We start from the raw sequence: 19,988 nt of genomic DNA, 5'->3' as shown, positions 1-19,988 counted from the left end.
AACATTTATGAACCGTTGGAGCTGTCATAAAGTATAATTAGTTAGTTGCCTTGGGAGGTAGTGAGTTCCCCATCACTGGAGGTCTTTGAGCAGAGGTTGGATGAGCCCTTGGGATGCCTTAAAGACCATTTTTGCTCCCTCCTCATTTCAGCCTCTTATTAGGCTCAGCTCTGGGGCCGCCTCCCGCTAGAGACCTCTCCATTCCCCCAGTTATCTTTCTGCCCCCCCAAATAAAATTGCTCTGTATTTGCTTATTTATGTAAAGGTCTCCTCCCCAGTGGAAAGCCAGCTCCTACCTGTGGCAGAGGGACTAGAGGAGCAGAAGGGGACATAGATTTTTGGACGTGGCCGATGGGTGGGATTTCTTGGCTTGATTATTCTTCCTGGTTACCTGGGAGAGTTTGGTCTGGGTTTGTTTGTTTGTTTGTTTTCTGTTAGGGGAGTAAAGGAGATCTAGTGTTGATATAGAAAAGCTGGGATGGCAACAAAAGGGAGTTCAGCAGGAATTGCCTGTAAGGGGGACGGCTTTGACACTGATGCCCCCTAAATGTATTTTATACTTAAAAACAGAATAAGTAGGAGAGCCACTTGCTTTCCCATCCAGTACTCCTCAAACATCCGCTGCAAGGGGGCATCCAGCTTTGGCTTGAAGACCTCTCGTGAGGAGGAACCTCCCGCCACAGCAGCCTGTTCTACTTCGACATGGCCTTGCTGATTAAGAAGTTTTTACGTGCACATCAAGCCTAAATCTACCTCTGAAATGTGTACCCAGTGTCTTTTGGGGTCAAGCTGCATAAATCTACTGCCTCTTCCACAGGACAGCCCTTCAGACAGTCCCTTCCAGGTTTTCTCAACATGACAGCAAGCATTTTTAAAGCACCTCCTATGTTCCAGACACTAAGAAAGACAAGAACCCTGTGGCTGCCCTCGAGGAGCTCAGAGCACACCTGGTAGAGACAACCTGTAAATAACTATGTATGAACAAGCGGTGGCCAGGAAGGGCTCTGGGCCTCCTCATGGGCCTCTCCCATCCTGCTTGCCTTCTTGGATCCTCCAGCTTTGCAGTGTCTTTCCTAAATGATGCCCCCAGAACCCAACACTATCTTCGAGGTGTAGCTTGAACAGACGAGAAGACAGCGGTCTTGCCGTTGCTGTGGCCCTGAGCCTGGCGCCTTGTTGTGCAGCTTACGGGCCCATTGGCTGCCACCTCACACTGGTGGCTCCCTATCCATCCGGGCCATCCCCATCTTGCACTTAGAAAACTGAACTCCCGTGTACAGAGCTTCCCACTTATTTCTATTGAGGGTCATCTCACTCCATTTGCCCCAGTATTCTAACCCCGGGAGATCTTTTGGGTTGCATACTGACTTTGTCATCTAGCGTGGTAGCCTGCCCCTGTGACTTGGTGCCCAGTCATCGATAAAAATGATGAACAGCACAGGGCCAGACTCATGCTTCTGAGTATGTATGACAAATCTTTGGAGCTGAGCATCCAGCCAGCTCTGAGAGCTGCTGACATGCAACAGCTGGAATGTGACCAAGGCACAACATGATGTCAGACCTTGACTGGACAGGTCATTGTTACCCCTGGCTCTCAGTGGCCTCATTTGTGCCCTGAAGGGCTGTCACGAGATGCCTCTGTGTAGTGTTCCATAGCTGGGCAGCCTCTAGACAGCTCTTGACCCCACTGGCTGACAAGTGGCCGAGGTCAGCCTGGACCTTCCATGAACAGCAATGAAAAGTAAACCGTTCAGCAGCCAGGCCATTTCTCTAGTCCTTCTCCACGTTTTTGTCACAGTGAGTCTTCTCCACTCCATATGTAGAATGTGTGTCTTTGACTCTTCCTTCTGCATTGTGTTTAGTGTAACTTTCCGCACCCAAGCCCCAAGCTTTGTGAGGGACTGACGGGGGGTCCTGCCTGCTCTCATCTCAGGCACTGCCCCACTGCTGGCTTTGGGCCTGAAAGGCTACCCACAGCCCATGTAGCTAATGACTGGGATACCCATTAGAAATTACCCATTTGGGTGAGGTGATAAGATCAGGCATCCAGCACCCAGTAGACTTTGCTCAATTATTGGGTGTCATTTGAATTTTAATTACTCATGATAATTCTTATGTGGCTCAAGTAATTTTGGAAAAAGTAATTAAAATGTGGTCATCTGAGGACTAATCACCCCTCAGCTATTAAATCTGGGCTAAGCATTAGAGGGAGAGGGTCTGGATTTGCCGAAAAGTGTGGTTCCCATGGCCTGCGCTTTCTTGTCTCAGTTCCAAGCTATCTGACTCTAAAATGGGAAAGCTTATTGAGTTTCGAGACCAAAAACTGGAGAAAGAAATTAGTAATGAATTCCCCCAGAAGATGTGCAAGAATCCAGACTGGGCCCCATGGACCTTCTTTACAGCATTGCAGAAGTCTTTGGAATGGAAGAGGAGAGAGTCCGGAATGAGGGGCCTTGGTGACACAAAGATAATTATTCCCTCTTAGAGCTGGGAGGAGCCACATTCAAGAGTGGGCCGATTCCAAGTAGGCCGTGTCCTTTTCTCACCCATCCACATAAGGCCACTCCAGAGCCGAGGCTAGTGCCTCTGACCGTCAGCCTGGGGCTCAGAGAGGACAGCAGAGGCCATCACAGCCATTCCCACACAGGCCAACATGGATTGGGGGGCTGTGTACCACCTGCAGAGCCAGACAGGACGTTTCTTGTGATTCCAGGGCATCTGTGAGGTTCCAGGGCAAGTTCAGACTTTGTCTCATCTTCTCTTATCTAGACAATGGCAGCAGCCCCCTAACATCTCTTGTTGCCACTCTCTCCACTCCAGTCTGTCCTACCAAAAGTCATCTTCACGTACTACTGATCATGTTTGCTGCCTTACTCAAGTACCCTTAGTGGCTCCCACTGCTTCTTGAGTAAAATATAAACGCTTGATTCCAATATTTAAGCCCCACCATAGTCTGGATCCAAACAGACTTTTTTTTACCTTAACTCCTACTGTGCTGCCCCAAGTTGTATCCAAACTGGACTGCTCACTGTTCCCTTGAACTTGATTTTTAGCCTTCCTTTTCCATCTTTGTTCATACTCTTCCCTCTGCCTGAAATGTCCTCCTCCCCTTCCCTCCTTGACTGTGCTACTCAGCTCAGAGGACACCAGTATGGAGTCTCCTGATTCACCTTAGCTGGAAGTGGGCCTCCCTCCCCAGAGTACTTGGTTTCGACTTGTCCTGTGGTCGTTCTCGGCTGGCTAGAGTAGATCCGTTTGTGTTCACTAACCCCCTTCTCTGCTGAGCCCAAGACTTCTTTGTTACAAGCAGCCACACTATGGGCAGAAGCTAAGAAAAACAGAGGCGAACCTTCTGATTCTCTTCTAACAGCCCCCTCCTTCCCTTGGATGCCTACATGCCCATCCAGCACTGGGGGACTCTAGGACACACTGCAGCCTCCAAATGGGAGGTTTCTGCCCAGCAACCAGGGAGCAAACCAAACCAAACCGTCACTGACCCTACATGAAAGGAGACAAAAGGAAGCGGTAGTCAGTGTCCAAGTCAGCGTATCACAGGTTCTTCTCCAGGAGTTGGACAGGTGCAGTAAGTGGGGCACAGGATGTGATTTTCTCTGATGCCGTGACTTTGGCATGCAGTTCCCATGAGCCCATTTGCATGGTACGCACCAGCATCTGTCAGAAGGTGAAGGAGAGACATTGTACAGGGCACTGACAAGATCACCCAGCTGATTCAGCAACATACATCTTGATAGTCTGGGGAAAGTAGACCCAGGGCAGGACAGAGGAGACAGGTTCTAGGTTAAGAGGTGAAAAACCATTGAATAAGGGCCTGGGATAGGCCAGGCAAAGGAGTTAACAGTCTAGGCCTAGACTCTAGGGCCCTCATGGAACTTATGTTTCTCATAGGGGAGAAAGCTTGTGCATACCTAAGTAGATGTGTCATATGTGCAGACTGAATTCCAAGGTTTGGGAGGGAGGGCATGAGCATGGTGGGACCAGGAGAGGCTGGTGGTGGAAGGTGACAGACGCCGAGGCTTGAAGGAAATTCCAAGCATTCCAACGGACAGAGGAAAGAGGGCCAGCATTGCAGGAACACTGGTGCCAAGGCAACCCCACAGGCCATTGTGGTGAGGTCGCAGAAAGCATTGATGGAGTAATGTATAAGAAGGCCAGGAAGGTAGGAAGCGCTTGTAGCCTGCTGAGAAGCCTCACTCGTCTATGCCACGAGGAAGGAGGCAGAAGGTATTGGACAGATGGACTAGAAGTACAGAAAGTACAAAAATGAAATTGCCCATTTATTGACAGACAAGAAACAATGGTCACTGAGCCAGAACTATGTCAGAATAAGCGTCTAGGTGAAGTCCGGTTATTGGCTGCCTAGTGCAGTGTCCATAGAGGTTAAGAGAGGAAGGACAAGAAGACACTGCCTGCATTTACAGCACCTCCTGCTTAACCCTTTTAAACAAACCCTGACCCTGACAAATGAGAAATAGATAACAGCATTGGATCCAAAGATCTCCATTTCACAAAAGTTCTTTCAGAATCCCTGTGGGGTTGTGATCCCATCACTGGGGCCTTCATTTCTGCTCCTGTCACACTCTTTTAAACCCTTTGGAATCTGGCTTCCAACTTCATCATTCCACTGAAACATCTCTCTCCAGAGTTACCAGGTTTTTTGGGGGGGGGGTTGGTAAGGCAATTGCGGTTAAGTGACTCGCCCAGAGTCACACAGCTAGTGAGTGTTATATGTCTGAGGCTGGATTTGAACTCATGTCCTCCTGACTCCAGGGCTGGTGCTCTATCCACTGTGCCACCTACCTGCCCCTCAGTTCTTAATGGACAAATCTAATGACCTTTTTTCACCATTCTTGTCCTTGACCTCTCTACAGCCTTTAAGCCTACTAATCACCCTTTCATCCTAGATACTCTTTCTTCTCTTGGTTTTCGTGATCCTTCTCTCCCGGTTCTCCCACCTGTCTGACCACTCCTCTGTCTCCTTTGCCAGATCTTCGTCCACGTCGTGACCACTAATTGTGGATGTCCCTCTCGGTTCTATCCTAGGCCCTCTTCTCTTCTCCCTCCCTACTGTTTCCCTTGGTGATCTCATCAGTTCCCATGGATTCAGTTATCTCTATGCAAATGATTTCCGGATTTCTATGTCCAGCCCTAATCTCTCTCTCACTTGAGCTTGTCATGAATCAGCAACTGCCTTTTGTCCTACAGGCCTCTCAAACTCAATATTTCCAAAACAGAGCTCCTCCATCATTCCTCCCAAAGCCCCTCCTTTTCCTGACTTCTATGTTATTGTCAAGGCCACCATCGTCCAGTAACCCAGACTTATTATCTCTGTTATTCTCAAATCCTCTTTCATACTTACTCTGAATGTTAAATTTTGTCATTTCTGACTTAACCATACCTCTTGTGTATGTTCTCTTCTCTCCATGCACACAGCCACTACCCTTATCACTTCTCACCCAGATTATTGCAACAGCCTTCTCACTGCACTCTCTGACACTAGTATCTTCCCACTACAATTCTTGCTCCACCCATTAACAAAAGTGATTTTGGGGCAGCTAGGTGGCGCAGTAAACAGAGCTCTGGCCTTGGAGTCAGGAGGACCTGAGTTCAAATCCAGCCTCAGATGCTTAACACTTACTAGCTGTGTGATCCTGAGCTAGTCACTTAACCCCAAGTGCCTCCCCAAAAAACAAAACAAAACAAAAGTGATTTTCCTAAAGCCTAGGTCTGACCATGATATGACCATGTTATCTTTGTGGCTTCTTGTGTAATCTATAAATTTCTGTCATTTCTTAGTCTTGAACCATGTGTTCCGATATATTTTTTCATCATCTTCATAGGATGACATGAGCTGTCAGTCATCAAGTATTTCTTAAGTGCCTACTATGTTAGTCACTGTCTGTGTTAAGTGCTGGGGCTACAAAGAAAGGCAAAAAATAGCCTCTGTCTTCAAAGAACTTACATTCCAATGGGAGAGACAACATGGAAATAACTGTGTAAAATATGTATCTCTACAGTGTAATTGGGAGATAATCTCAGAAAGAAGAGGCTAGTGGGGAGGAGAGGGAGGAGGGAGACTTGGAAAGGGCTCCCCACAAAGTGGTGCTTGAGCTGAATTTTGAAGGAAGCCGTGAGGTGAGGCGAGGGTGAAAGGTGTTCCAGGCAGAAGCACAGCCAGTTCATAGGCTCAGAGGTGGTATAGCATTGTATTCAGGAATAGCAACCAGGCCAAAGTTGCTAGTTCATAGTGTGTGTGGAGAGGGCAACATGGGAAAGTACGGGCTAAGTAGGAAGGGGCCACATTGTAAAGAGCTTTAAAAGCAGAACAGCGGACTTTATACTTGATCCTAGAGGTAACAGGGAGTCCCCTGGAGTGTATTGAATAGGAGGGTGACAGTCTTCCGGGGGGGCGAAGCCAAGATGGCGACGTGAAAGCAGTGACTTGCGTGAGCTCTCCCCCAAACCCCTCCAAATACCTATAAAAAATGGCTCTAAACAAAGTCTAGAGCAGCAGAACCCACAAAAAGACAACCTGGATGATTGATCAGAAAGGTATATCGTGCTGGGCTGTGAGAGGAGCACAGAGTGGTGTGGGCACGCAGGCCTCAGCGAACCTGGAGCAGGCTTCAGAGGACTGAATCGTGGGCAGCTGTGGTGGTTTCCAGACTCCCCACCCGCTAAAGCCAAAGACAACTTAGAAGGTCAGTGGGAAAAGTCTGTTTCTGCGGTGAGAGAGGAGCTAGGTTTCAAAGCCAGTTCCAGAGCACAGAGCTCAGTCGCTGGGGGGGTGGCTGTGTCCTGAGCTTCCAGCCCATAGACTGAGGGGGAATCAAGTGGCTGATCAGAGGGGGATTGCAGGGATCTCTTTGCCAGTGCTGAGGCAGGAATCTCTTGCTTTGCCCGTGTTTGGATCTGGGTCACAGTTCTGGGCGGCGGTGCTGGGGTGAGGAGGAGCGCTGGCATGGTAGAGTTTGTATTGGCTGTGGAGAAGAAACCCTCCTCACAGTTCCAGGACAGAAAAGAGTGCTTGTGGTCACTAATAGACCAGAGCACAGGCCAGGAAAGGAGTAAACACCTTGCCCCTTGTCATACCACCTTGCAAGAACTGAAAATGTACAGGTCCCTACAAGTATCTCTGAAAACAGCTGTACAAACCCCGAAGCTTGGGACAGTACATTCTCCACATTGGAAGCAGACTGTTACCTTAACAAAGAGTTCAAAACTCAAGTAATTGGCCAGGATCATGAGCAAGCAGCATAAAAAAGAGTCAGACTATATTATCTTACTTTGGTGACAAAGAAGATCAAAACATACAACCAGAAGAAGACAACAAAGTCAAAGCTCCTACATCCAAAGCCTCCAAAAAAAATATGAATCAGTCCCAGGCCTTGGAAGAGCTCAAAAGGGATTTTGAGAAGCAAAGAATAGAGAAAAAACTGGGAAGAGAAATGAGAGTGATGCAAGAAAATCATGAAAAACAAGTCAACAGCTTGCTAAAGGAGACCCAAAAAAATACTGAAGAAAATAACACCTTAAAAAATAGCCTAACCCAAATGGCAAAAGAGGTCCAAAAAGCCAATGAGAGAATGCCCTAAAAAGAAAATTGGCCAAATGGAAAAGGAAGTCCAAAAGATTACTGAAGAAAATACTTCCTTAAAAATTAGAATAGAGCAATTGGAAGCTAGTGACTTTATGAGAAATCAAGACACTGTAAAACAAATCCAAAAGAATGAAAAATTAGAAACAATGTGAAATATCTCATTGGAAAAACAACTGACCTGGAAAATAGATCCAGGAGAGAGAATTTAAAAATTATTGGACTATCTGAAAGCCATGATCAAAAAAAGAGCCTAGACATCATCTTTCAAGAAATTATCAAGGAAAACTGCCCTGATATTTAGAACCAGAGGGCAAAATAGAAATTGAAAGAATCCACAGATCTCCTCCTGAAAGAGATCCCCAAAGGAAAACTCCTAGGAATATTGTAGCCAAATTCCAGAGTTCCCAGGTCAAGGAGAAAATATTACAAGCTGCCAGAAAGAAACAATTCAAGTATGTGGAAACACAATCAGGATAACACAAGATTTAGCAGCTTCTACATTAAAGGACCAGGGCATGGAATATAATATTCCGGAGGGCAAAGGAGATAGGATTACAACCAAGAATCACCTACCCAGCAAAACTGAGTATAATCCTTCAGGGGAAAAAATGGTCATTCAGTGAAATAGAGGACTTTCAAGCATTCTTGATGAAAAGACCAGAGCTGAATAGAAAATTTGACTTTCAAATACAAGACTCAAGTGGAAAATGAAGAGGTAAACAGGAAAGAGAAATCATAAGAGACTTATTAAGGTTGAACTGTTTACATTCCTGCATGGAAAGATGATATTTATAACTCATGAGACCTTTGTCAGTATTAGGGTGGTTGGAGGGAAAATTATATGTATGTATGTAGATAGATAGATAGATAGATAGAGAAGATAGATAGATAGATAGATAGATAGAGAGAGAGAGAGAGATAGAGCAGGGTAGTTGAAGATTAAGGGGTCATATCTGGAGAATAAAATTAAGGGATGAGAGGATTATACTAGAAGAAGAAAGGGAGAGGTAGAGGGGGGTAAATTATCTCACACAAAAAAACAGAAAAGTCTCTTACAGTGGAGGGGAAACGGGGGAAGGTGAGATGGAATGAATGAATCTTATTCTCATAGGATTTGGCTTAAGGAGGGAATAACATACACATTCAATTGGGTATGGAAATCTGTCTTACCCTACAGGAAAATAGGGGAGAAGGGGACAAGAGAGCAGGGGATGATAGAGAGGAGGGCAGATTGGGAAAGGGGTAATCAGAAGCAAATACTTCTGAGGAGGGACAGGGTCAAAAGAAAGAATAGAATAAGTGGGGGCAGGATAGGATTAAGGGAAATAGAGTTAGTTTTTCACAACATGTCTACTATGGAAGTGTTTTGCATAACTGCACATGTATAACCTATATTGAGTTTCTTGCCTTTTCAATGAGGGTGGGTGGGGTGGGAGGAAGGGAGAAAATTTGGAACCAAAGTTTTAAAAATATGTTTAAAAAAATGTTTTCACATGCAACTGGGAAATAAGAAATACAGGAAATGGGGTACAGAAGTCTATCCTGCCCTACAGGAAAATAGAAGGGGAAGGGGATAAGAGAAGGGGGGGGAGATAGAAGAGAGGAGACTAGGGGAAGGATATTCAGAATGCATGCCATCTTGGGGTGGGGGAGGGGCGAAATGGGGTGAAAATTTGAAACTCAAAATCTTGCAGCAGTAAATGTTGAAAACTAAAAATAAATAAATTTATATTAAAAAAAAAAAAATTAGGAGGGTGACGTGGTCAAGCCTGCGCTTTAGGAGGGAGACCAACCAGAGGGCTGGTATAAGCCAAGCTTGCTGTAGTCCACACAAGAGGTGTGGTCACTTTGTGAGTGAAAGGAAGGAAATGAATGGGTTTGACAGAAGATTGGGAAGGTGGGGGAATAAGGAATTCAGTTTAGGATATCAGATATCCAATTTATGCTCAAAGGGCGGTTGGTCATGTGAGAAGGGAGGTCAGGAAAGAGGTTAGAGCTGAGAATATATACAGATGAGGGAATCATCTGCATTGGGATAATGAAATCCATGGGAATCAGGTCACTAAGTGCAAGTAGAGAGGGACAAGCATAGAGGGGCTAATCCAGAGCACTAGGGGATACCCAGGGTTAACCATCATAACCCGGATGAAGACCCAGCAAAGAAGACAGAAGGAGCCGTCAGACAAATGGGAGGAGAACCAGGAGAGTAGAAGGGCCTTGAGAGTTCATCTAGTCCAACGTCATTATTTTAGGAGAACTTGCCCAGAATCCCACAGATAGTAAATGGAAGAGCCAGGGTTTGAATCCAGATCCAGGAGTCTTTCCCCTGCACCACATTGTCCCTCCCAGGCCTGTCTTACACATAGTAGGAACTTTTTAAAGTGTTTGCTGGATGTGGTTGAACCTGGTGCTCTTTCTTTCCTTCATCTTTTTTTTGCTTTTGCTTTTTTGGTGAGGCAATCTGGGTGCCCAGGGTCACAGCTAGTAAGTGTCAAGTGTCTGAGCTTTGCACTCAGGTCCTCCTGACTCCAAGGCTGGAGCTCTATCCACTGCACCGACTAGCTGCCCCTGCGGGGCTCTTTCTAGAGGGTCTTGTTGCCAGTCTGAGGCTGACTTTCTTCTAGGCAGGGATGGCTGCTCGAGGTTTTTGAGCAGAGGAGCAAATCCATTTGTTCAGTATGAACTGATGAAGTGCCTGCTACTGGGTGTTCAAAGAAAGTTTATTCTCCCAGGGAAAACAGCATGGACACTGATAAGTCAGTATGAAATCTGTACCAAGTAATTGGGATAGGGAACGAGTACTAATGACTAGGAGGTGGGGCTTGACCAGAATCTTGAAAGAAGCCTTGGATTCCAGGAGGAGGAGGTAGAGGAGGGATGCACTCCAGGCCTGGGGATCAGCCTGTATAAAGACATGGAAGTAGAAGAGCCAGATTGTGGAGATCCGTCAGTGCCAAAAAGAGGAGTGTGTATTTGGGTCTAGAGGCAAAAGCAATCCACTGAAGTTTCTGAAATAGGAGAGTGACATAGATCTATGCTTGTGGAATATCAGTTTGGGAACCGCTTTTGTTCCAATAAAATCAATGCAGCTAGGATAAGAAGGGAAGCTGTTAATTGGGGAAAAAATCTTTGCTGTAGATGTCTCAGATAAGGGTGTGATAGCCAGCAGCTTATCTAAGGAGCTAACCCAGGTATCCTGAGAGCAAGTCCAGTGGACGAGTAATCCAAAAAAAAAAAAAGGAATTTCAAACTATTAGCCATATGAAAGATGTCACTGATAAGAGAAATGTAAATCAGATAAACTTTAAAGTTTCACCTTATACCCAGCAAATTGGCCAAATAAAGAACAAAAAAATAGGAATGATCGGTGTTGGAGGGGTTGTGGAAAGAAGACCTGACTGCTCTGAAAAACAATTTGAACTTGTATTTTAAATGTGATTCGAATGTGCAGACCCTTTGACTGTCACCGTCCAAAGTCCCATCCAAAGGCCACACATAACAACCGAATGTTTGTAGCAGAACTATTTGTGGCAGCAAAGAACTGGAAACAAAGTAATTATCCATGCTGTGGCTCATGAGTGGAATGGAATGTCCTGCTAAGCCCCAGAAATTACAAATATGAAAAATTCCTAGTTGAATGGGAAGTCCTGAGGACTGATGGGGAGAGAAACGTGCAGAGTCGGGCAGTGACTGCTGACGTAGTGCCCATGGAAGGAGCAGGCACTAACCCGAGCTCTTCTGCGTGAAGAAGGGCTGGAGGAAGAAGACTTCTGTCCTTCCCTCCTCTCCAGGGAGGGGATGTTCCATAGGGATAAGGCGTGGCTGAGGGGCTGATCTGGCTCCGCAGCCTTAGCCTTTCCCTCTTTGTATCCTTTTTACAAGGGACAGTGAGCTTGAGGAAAGGGAGGAACATATTCAAAAATGGAGGTGATATTTTAAAAAGAGGCACAAAAAAAGACAGCAATAACAGTGTTTACGCTAAAAATGTGGGACTTTCGCTTTGGCAGCTGTGTGGGCTAAGTAGAGAGGGGAGAGAGTTGGGGCAGGGAGACTGAGGAGGATGCTGTTGCAGTAGTCCAGGTGAGAGATGGTGAGGGGCTGGACTAGGGGGTAACTGTGAGGGTTTGGTATCAGGGATGCAGCACTTAGCACAGTACCTGGCACATAGTAGGAGCTTAGTCAATGTTTAATACACCTAAAAACAAGACTGAGCAACAGACTGGCCATGGGAGGGAGGACAAGGGAAGAGTTGAGAGAGACACCGACATTGAGAGCCCGGATGGTGCTTCATTATTTTGCATGAGCTTCCGTTGGCCCTCCTCTGGGCTTTAGGACCTCTCCCAAGAGTCAGCGTGAGTTAAGACCAGGGGGATGTGGGTATAACCAGCGCAGCTTCCATCCTTGGCTGGCTGTGGGTCTCTGGAGGTGCCTAGTCTCCCATTAGGTGACTCACTCATTCCTGTGCCCCAAAGGTGGGGTAATGGGTAGGTAATTGCTTAACTGGATAAAACAAGCAGTATGCCCCGCCCTCAGGACCTCCATTCCTTCAGGCCTGCCCTGTAGCCAACCTAGGACCGCTAGGCCTCCCCGTGCTTATCCTTCCTGGGTCTGAGCAGCCTTGAGGCCTGGACTTCAATTATTTGAGCCCCTCCTTCCAGAAGTGCTCATCATTCTCATTGTAGAACCTCAAACCAACATGGGGAGGATGTAATTAGGGGTTGGGTTTGGAATTCCTGCTGGCGCTGCACATGTGGGCACCGCAGTCTCCCTTCCCATCTCCGCTCTGCACACGTAGTTTGCCCAGAGTTTCCAGCTTCTGCTTTCCAGGGTGGTCCTGCCTTGCCAAGGGCTAGGCTGGTTGCAGGCCATCCTCAGTTGGGAAGTTTATCATTCTGCTTCCTGGACTCTTCCTGCCTCATTTGGGAATTTTCCCAGGCCCTAGACTGCATGCTTCCCCTTGCTTTCCATGCCTCTGCTACTTTGCCACAGGGAAGAGGCAAGATAGGGTTTAGGAGGCCAGGCTTGCTCTCCCCTCCAAGCCCCAGCTTGTATGTCCTGGGACGGAGCCTTCTTAGCTGGGCCGCCCCCCCAGAACAGGCCAGGCACACCCAGCCCACACAAGAACAAGACTGTGTTTGGGGCTCTTTTCCCCTTTCATGAAATATCTGACCTTTTAGAAAAACAAAACAGTGATAAAGAAGGACCTGGAATGTTGCAGACTGTGTACATTTGTCTCTGGGTTTCTTTTGAGGTTTGTTGTTTACAATGGCCCAGCGGGGAGGGGGAGAGAGAGCAACTGTCCGCCAGACTGGCCAGCAAGCTAGGCCTTCCTGAGAGCGGGGCTGTTTCCAGGGGGGTCTTCTTCGGTGGTCTGCACCTTCAGTCCTTGTAAACCTCCCCCAGGCCAGTTCCCTCCCTTCCTGATGTCCCTTCCCCCTTTTCTCCATCTCTGTCTTATGTCTGCACTCCTGGTGCAAACTCCCATCCTGAGCTCCCTTCTCCTTTGGGAATACACGGGATCCTAGGTTTGGGGCTGAGGGTCCTCAGGGGCTGTCTGGTCTGACCCCCTCATTTTATAAAGGAGGAAACACGCCCAGAGAGGTGTTAGGTGACTTGCCCCAGATCACAGAGGTGTCTGAGCTGGGATTTGAACCCACGTTGTCTGACTACTGATAATAACTCACATTTATATGGCTCTTTAAGGCTTACAAAGGGCTTTACATACATTATCTCATTTGTTTCTCACAATCCTGTGAGGCAGACCCTGTTATATCCCCATTTTATGATGGAGAAACTAAGACTGAGAGAGGTTCAGTGACTTGCCTAGCATCACAAATCAGTAGGTGTCTGAGGCGAGATGAGAACTTGGGTCTTCTCGAATCCAATCTGGCAATCCCAAAGCCCACACTGCCTCCTCCCCACCTGGGACGCCCCACAGGAGGACTGCTGCCCAGACCCAGCTAGGGGCAGCTGGCACACCCAGGGCTGGGAAGGGCTCAGCAGAGTCTGCATGTACCCCTCGACTTTAGAGGCATAAGACAATGTCAGTATACCCTTTTTTTGTTCAATGAAGGTGGCTCCTGTTAGGAGTCAGACATTGAGAGTCAAGTGGATATTCCCACATGCACATACATACTAATGCACACACGTCAGGATGGGAGAGAATCTTAGCACAGTTCCTCTGAGGATTGCGCTAAGTTTCCATTTTAGTGGTTTGAGCAGCTCTGTGTCCCCTCTGTGCCTGGCAGAGCCTTAGGGTACAAAGATATTAGGGTGAGGCTTTGGGAAGTGACATTGACTCACACATGATAAAGGTCATTTCTCCTCCTGAAGGCTGATCTTCTCCAATGCCAGTAGCCTCTCCTTGAGGTACAATTCAGGGAGCCCTCACTGGCTGGTACAAATCTGGGGAGATTGGGCTTGGCCCAGATGTAAAATTTACTGTCTCCTGATTGCTACAAATAGACAGGGCTAGGTTGTAGTATTGTGTTGACATTTGGGTCCCAGTTTAGTTAGAGGATAAGCATCTGATGGGCAGAAGTTAGAATCCATCCCATTCCCTCAGCCTGCTGGCTCCTGGGGAGTGTGCCAGCTGGAAATCCTGTCTACGTTGGCCCCTTCCCAGCTCAGGCTTTGCCCATTCTTTATGCCGGTCTGCTGGATTTAGCCCATCGCTAATTGGGCCTGGCTCCCAGGTGTGTGTGTGGACACACAAGCACATGTACCCAGGGTTTGTTTGGGTCTCCCCAAAGGGGGAACTAATCCTCAGTCTGTCCCCGGCCTACTGGCACATCAGGCTTCTCCCAGGTGACGGGACCTCTGTGTTACAGGTGCAGCATCCAGGGCAGTGTGATCTGTAACAATGTTGTCATTGAGAAAGGTGCAGATGTCAAGGATTGCCTCATTGGGAGTGGTCAGCGGATAGAAGCCAAAGGTAAGGCCCTTCTGGAAGCAGCCTAAAAGGGCTGGAGCGGGGGTGGGTGACTGAGTATGTAGGACATGGTAGAATTACCAAGCCACACAGTCTAGTGTAATGTCAGTGTCAGAAAGGAGAATGGGGGCCAGATAGGGAGAACAGGGTCTGAAGGAAGGGCGATTCTGTTGGCAGATGGCCTGCCTGACCTTCTCTAGCCTCCTTTGGAATGTGGCTGCAGCAGTGTTACAGACATGTGGCTAAGGGGCTGATGGCTGCCGGGGAGGTAGTGAGGTGCCTAACCCCTCACTAGGTGTACCTCCTGCCCCCCCCACCCGGAAAGAATCCCAGTGCATTCTTTCTGGAGCTCCCCAAGCCCTTCGAGAATTTCAGAGTCAGGATCTCAGGTGTCTAGTCCACCCAGCATCTCACCAGGAATCCCTCCACAATATCCTTATCATCCTTCCCTGCAGTGCTTAGGCTGAGCTTATGCACAGGGAAGGAGGACTTGATAACCTTAGAGACCCCTTCTCACTCTAGTCTGGGGTCTGGGGGAAAGTTCCCAGAGGCAGAGGTGTGCTGAGGCCATCTTCAGCATGGAGTCAGCCAGGCAGAAGGAGGAGGAGCTTTTGTGGGCTCTCTTGAAACCTGCAGCAGTAATTTTTAAAAATGTAACCGGGGGTCCCCACATTCCAGCCATGGTTCCTCTACCTCTCATCCTAGGCCTTTAGGTGACCTAGAAACGGGGAGTCTCTGATGCTTCCAGAAATAAAGGGCATCATAGCTTATGTTAGAGCCAAAGCATCCCTGTCCCGTCCTCCCCCACCAGCTTGGCTTGTCTCTTGCTTTCTCTGCCACCATTGAGTTTGGGACCTCCTTCTTTGCCCCTTGTATTTGTATTGAAATGCTCCATGCTTTGAAAAGCCCAACCACACAGCCCCACCTTCCCAGAGGCAGCAGCTTCCTCCCAGTCTAGCAGGACAGCAGCTCTGGGGCAGCCAAGGACTGTTTCCCATTTGGTATAAAGGGTTTCTAAATTAGGGGATATAATGGAGTGAGTAAACACCATACAGGGCTGCCTCTCAGGGCCCCAGCTCCCTGGTGGGCCAGTGCCTGGGGCCAGGGCCACCCTCCTTTCCTCAGCCTCCTGCAGTGTCCAGAGCCCAGCAGCTATCTGCCTGCCTGCCTAGGTTGACTTTCAGCATGCCAGAGCTTTGGGGGGAATCGGGGGCCGAGCAGGCCAGGCCTTCCCTTATCCAGCCTGGGCCTGACCCCTCTGCTGACCTCTGGTCTCCCATCTCCAGCTGCCTCTCAGACATCTAGAACTGGACGGCCTGTGCACATCTTCCACCGAACCTGTCCAGAGCAGAACTCAATTAGCTTCCCCTGAGCTGCCCCCCTACTTCCTCCCTTCCCAGTGATTATAGAAAGCACCACCCTCCTCCCAGCCCTCAGGCTCACACCCCACATCTAAGTTGTTGCCAAGGCCCGTCCATTTTACCTTTGCAGTGTCTCTCGAACACAGCTCTGTCTCTCTGGCTCCACTCCCACCCTCTTGCTTTTTATTGCAGTAGCTGCCAGGGGGTCTGCCTGCCTTGAGCCTCTCTCACTCCAGTCCATTCTCCATTCAGCTACTAACAGGATTTCCCTAAAGTGCAGCTCTGTATTTTACCCCACTATTCAGTAAACTCCCATGGCTCCCTATGGCCTCCTGGACCAAATACAAAGTCGTGTTTGTCATTCAAGGCTCTTCATTTCATAACCTGTCTCTCCACACACCTTTCCAGGCTTCTTGTACCTTACCCGCCAGTGCAGGCCCCCACTCAGCACACACACACACACTCACACTCACATTTTCTGTGATTCCTTGACATTCACCGGCTGCCTTCCTATTCCTTGTACAAGACACTTTGCAACTCCAGGCATTTTTACTGACCATGCCCCAGGCCTGGAGTGTCTCCCTCCTGGCTTCCTTTAGGCCCCAGCTAAGTCCTTCCTACTTTCCCAGTTCCCTTAATGCTACTGACTCTTGACTGTCTCCCATTTCTCCAGTGTCAGTCTTGTTTGTATGTAGTTGTCTGCATATTGTCTTCTACCTGAGCTACTGCCATTTCATGACTGGTCTGTAAAAACGGGGTGGGAATTCTGCTGGCCACAAGGATGGTGCAGAGAGACCATGGCAGACATCCAGGATAGCCAAGCAGGCTTGTGGGAGTGCTGCCTCCAAGCTTATTGTGGGGGCAAGAGGGAGAGAAATGATGAGAAATGAGGCTGCAGAAGGGCTTTGGGAGCCACTGAAGGTTTGGGAGCAAAGGAGAAGTATGGCCAGATGATTCTGGCAGCAGGTGAGGGCTGCACTGGAGGGAGCACAGGAGAACAGCCCTGTTCAGAGTCCCCAGTGACTAGAGAGGAAGGCATAGGTGTCAGGGATGGGTGAGTGGGTGGATGGAAGCGTGTATGGATGCATGGATGGATGGATGGATGGGTGGGTGGGTGGGTGGGTGAATGGATGGGTGGATGGATGAGTGGATGGAAGCCTGGATGAATGGGCAAATGGATTGAAAGGTGTTGGTTAGGTGCTCATTATGTAATCAGTAGTGCTGTGTAAGTGCTAGGCATACCAAGAGAAAAGCTAGACAGCCGCTGCTCTCAAGGAGTTCCCACTCTCATTGAGGGAGGTGACACTCATGGAAAGTTTTAGCTTCAAGTCAGGTGGAAAGACCCAGTGGTCCTCAAAATACAAAGCAGACAGAAGCACTACACCCTCTTTCTTATCATTTCCACTGACAAGTAAAACATCATCAGTTCCTAATGCTAAGCTGTTGACCAGGGCCAGGGATTTTGGGAGGAGAACTTTCTTTTCCTGGTGATCAGGAAGAGGCATGGAATTCACCCATATGGGAGAGGCTGCAAGGGAGGGCCCGGGCTGAAGTGGAATGGATAGCAGTTGGAAGGCCACAAGGCACATGGGGCAGACTGGGGATCAATAAGGGTGGGCCCTGACTGGACAGGTGAAGCACCCAGCCGGAGAATGCAGGCCAGAGGGCAGGACTGGAGAAGGGCATAGGGCAGGTCCTCATCATCTACATGAAGGTGATGAAGAGGTGAGGCCTTGAGACCCAGCAATGAGGAGCGCTCCTCAGGGAATGTCCACATCAGGGTCCAGGAGGGAGGAAGCAGAGAGGTCACTTTTCTTCATCAGCCCTGCTGATTTGGCCAGAGAAGGAGGCAGAAGCAGCTTTCCCCTTCCCATGCCCCACTAACAAGGCAGCCTCTTTGGGATCTTTTGGAGATGCCTTGGAGGGGGGAGGACTCAGCAGCTCACCCACCTGGAACAAGCCACCCCCCACTGGCAGGCTGCACCTGGAACAGCTGGAGGTGCTGCAAGTCAGGGCCACGTCCTGTTGGCAGCTGTCTCCAGTGCTCAGCCAGGTGGTTGGAGGCCCTCTCTGTGCACATCTGGGCCCCAGGCTCCCTGCCCTGGCTCTCAACCCGAGAGGCCAGTGGCCTTCAGTTGGATTCCTTTTTCTTTATCTCCTGGCCACCCTGCTCTTCTCTCTGTGTGGTTACACCCTCCAGGGCCCTTGCTGGGCTTCTTTTCTGTTCAGCCAGACCTACCCAGCCATCTTTGCCCATGCCATCTCCAGGCCCCAGAGTCAGGGTTCTCTTGGGACCTTTTTCCTGAACCCCCAGTGTGATCTCTCCATTCTTAGGGACTTAGGCCATCCCCTGGACATGGTGGTGCACTGCCCTTCCATCTCTCCGTCCTCTACCGCCTCTAGTCTCTGCTTTGTTCTCCTTCCTCCAGGCTCCTGTGAAAGTGGCCTGTGGCCATGTAGGGTGGACCTGAGCTCACTCCTAAGGGGACGAGCTTGAGAAGACCAGCCTGAGTCCCTCAGGCCTCTCTCCCAAAGCACCAGTGCTAGGACACACATCCCTCCCAGGCCGGCTGGGCAGCCTCTGGGGTCCCTTCCCACCACAGCGATTCTAAATGTCATTCCTAGATTCTTGGTCATTCCTAGAGGCTCAGTGATGCTTGGGGGGAGGAAATAGCCTCGGAGGCTCCTTCTTGGCCAGGCTTATTGAGGGGCCATCAGTGGACCCTGGATAGGAGAGCAGGATTAGAGCAATGTCCCTGGGAGGGGCAGACTTGATATTTCCCAAGTCAAAGGTGGAAGTTGGGACCGCAATTGAACTACAAAGGAAGTACTGACGTTAGCTCTCAACAAGCCTATTCCCTTCCTTTTCTAGCCAAGAGAGTGAACGAGGTGATCGTGGGGAATGACCAGCTCATGGAGATCTGAGGTTGCCAGTGTCTGCATCCTAGGACTGGGCAGAGGCCCAGCCTTTGCCAACCACAACTACTTTCCTGTCTGGCTGTTTGTATTGATCTCCCAATAAAGACATGTCTCCAGTGGACTCCATCGACTCCTGGGGCTGTCCTGTCCTCAGACACATGACCCTCGGCCAGTAGGATTTCACCCTGAGGACCACACAGAGTCTGCTGTTGAGCAGTGACACAGACCATCTGTGCTGATCTAAACAGAGGTTCTCCCGCTGCCTGGGAGCTCAGGAGCCCAGCCCCCCCAGGACCCGGGAGCTTCCGGGTCACATTTCCTGCCTGCTAGCCTAGGATGAGCACTCCCAGGGATTAGCTTTTAGCTCTTAGCTCTCCTCCTTCCCCAGCCCAGAGAAACCTCTGGCTCTGTGACTTTGGGGTGGGGGCCCCCCCAGACCAGTTGTACTGCTCCCACTGGCGCCTTCTTGAGCCCCATCACCCCCGGAGGCTGCAGTTTAGCAGTGACTGGCTAAACTGGTTGGGATTCAAGGTCAGGCCTTCCCAAGGCCTGCTGCTGATGGAGCCAAGTCAGAAGGGCCCACGGGGGTTGGCTAGTGCCCTGAAATGCCCTCTTATTCACCAGCCCCAGCCCCTGTATGTCACAGAAGGCAGGTGGGCAGAGGACCCTCCCCTCCTTTCTCCTCTGCCCCTTTTTCCCTGCACAAGATGGGAATATGGGGAGGTTTCTTTTCCTCTGCTTTTATGACCTGCAGGTGTTTGGTGGGAGATAAAAGCAGGTCCTGGGGTGAGATTTCGTAGCCCAGAATTATCAAAGTGAAGGTCCTCCCAGTGGGTGGCAGTAATTAAGAAAAATAATTTGAAATAATAGTTTATACATTACTGCACAAATCCCAAGGCCTGGGGAGTTAACGCTGCCTTGCTGTTGATGCTGGTTGTTCCTGCCCTGGCGGGGGGAGGCGGAGGAGCTGCCTCCTCACCTGACCCACGATGAGCCAGCCCTTGTTTTCTTGTGTTTTCTCAGTTCCCACGGCTGGCCCCAGCCAGCTGAAGGGGGCAGGGATATTTTCCTCAGCTAAACTGGAGCACTACATCTGGGATGTGGGAAGAAGTGGTGGAAGGAGCCTTGCCCCTACCCACCTCCCCCAGGAGAGATCCCA

General features: G+C 49.2%; 1 protein-coding gene across 1 annotated transcript in view; it reads left to right on the top strand.

Annotated features, from left to right (window-relative positions):
* The window catches only part of EIF2B3 (eukaryotic translation initiation factor 2B subunit gamma), a 95,844-nt gene extending 76,894 nt beyond the window's left edge, over positions 1 to 18,950 (top strand). The window contains exons 11-12 of the mRNA XM_020987571.2: positions 14,449 to 14,552; positions 18,783 to 18,950. Coding sequence (XP_020843230.1) covers positions 14,449 to 14,552; positions 18,783 to 18,835 — 157 coding nt within the window. The 3' untranslated portion in view covers positions 18,836 to 18,950. The remainder of the gene's footprint in view (positions 1 to 14,448; positions 14,553 to 18,782) is intronic.
* Positions 18,951 to 19,988: the final 1,038 nt, after the last annotated feature.

Source organism: Phascolarctos cinereus, unplaced genomic scaffold, assembly GCF_003287225.1.
Source record: "Phascolarctos cinereus isolate Bilbo 61053 unplaced genomic scaffold, phaCin_HiC Scaffold_5;HRSCAF=322, whole genome shotgun sequence".
NCBI classification, from domain to species: Eukaryota; Metazoa; Chordata; class Mammalia; order Diprotodontia; family Phascolarctidae; genus Phascolarctos; species Phascolarctos cinereus.
This window is presented reverse-complemented; position numbering and strand designations above follow the sequence as displayed.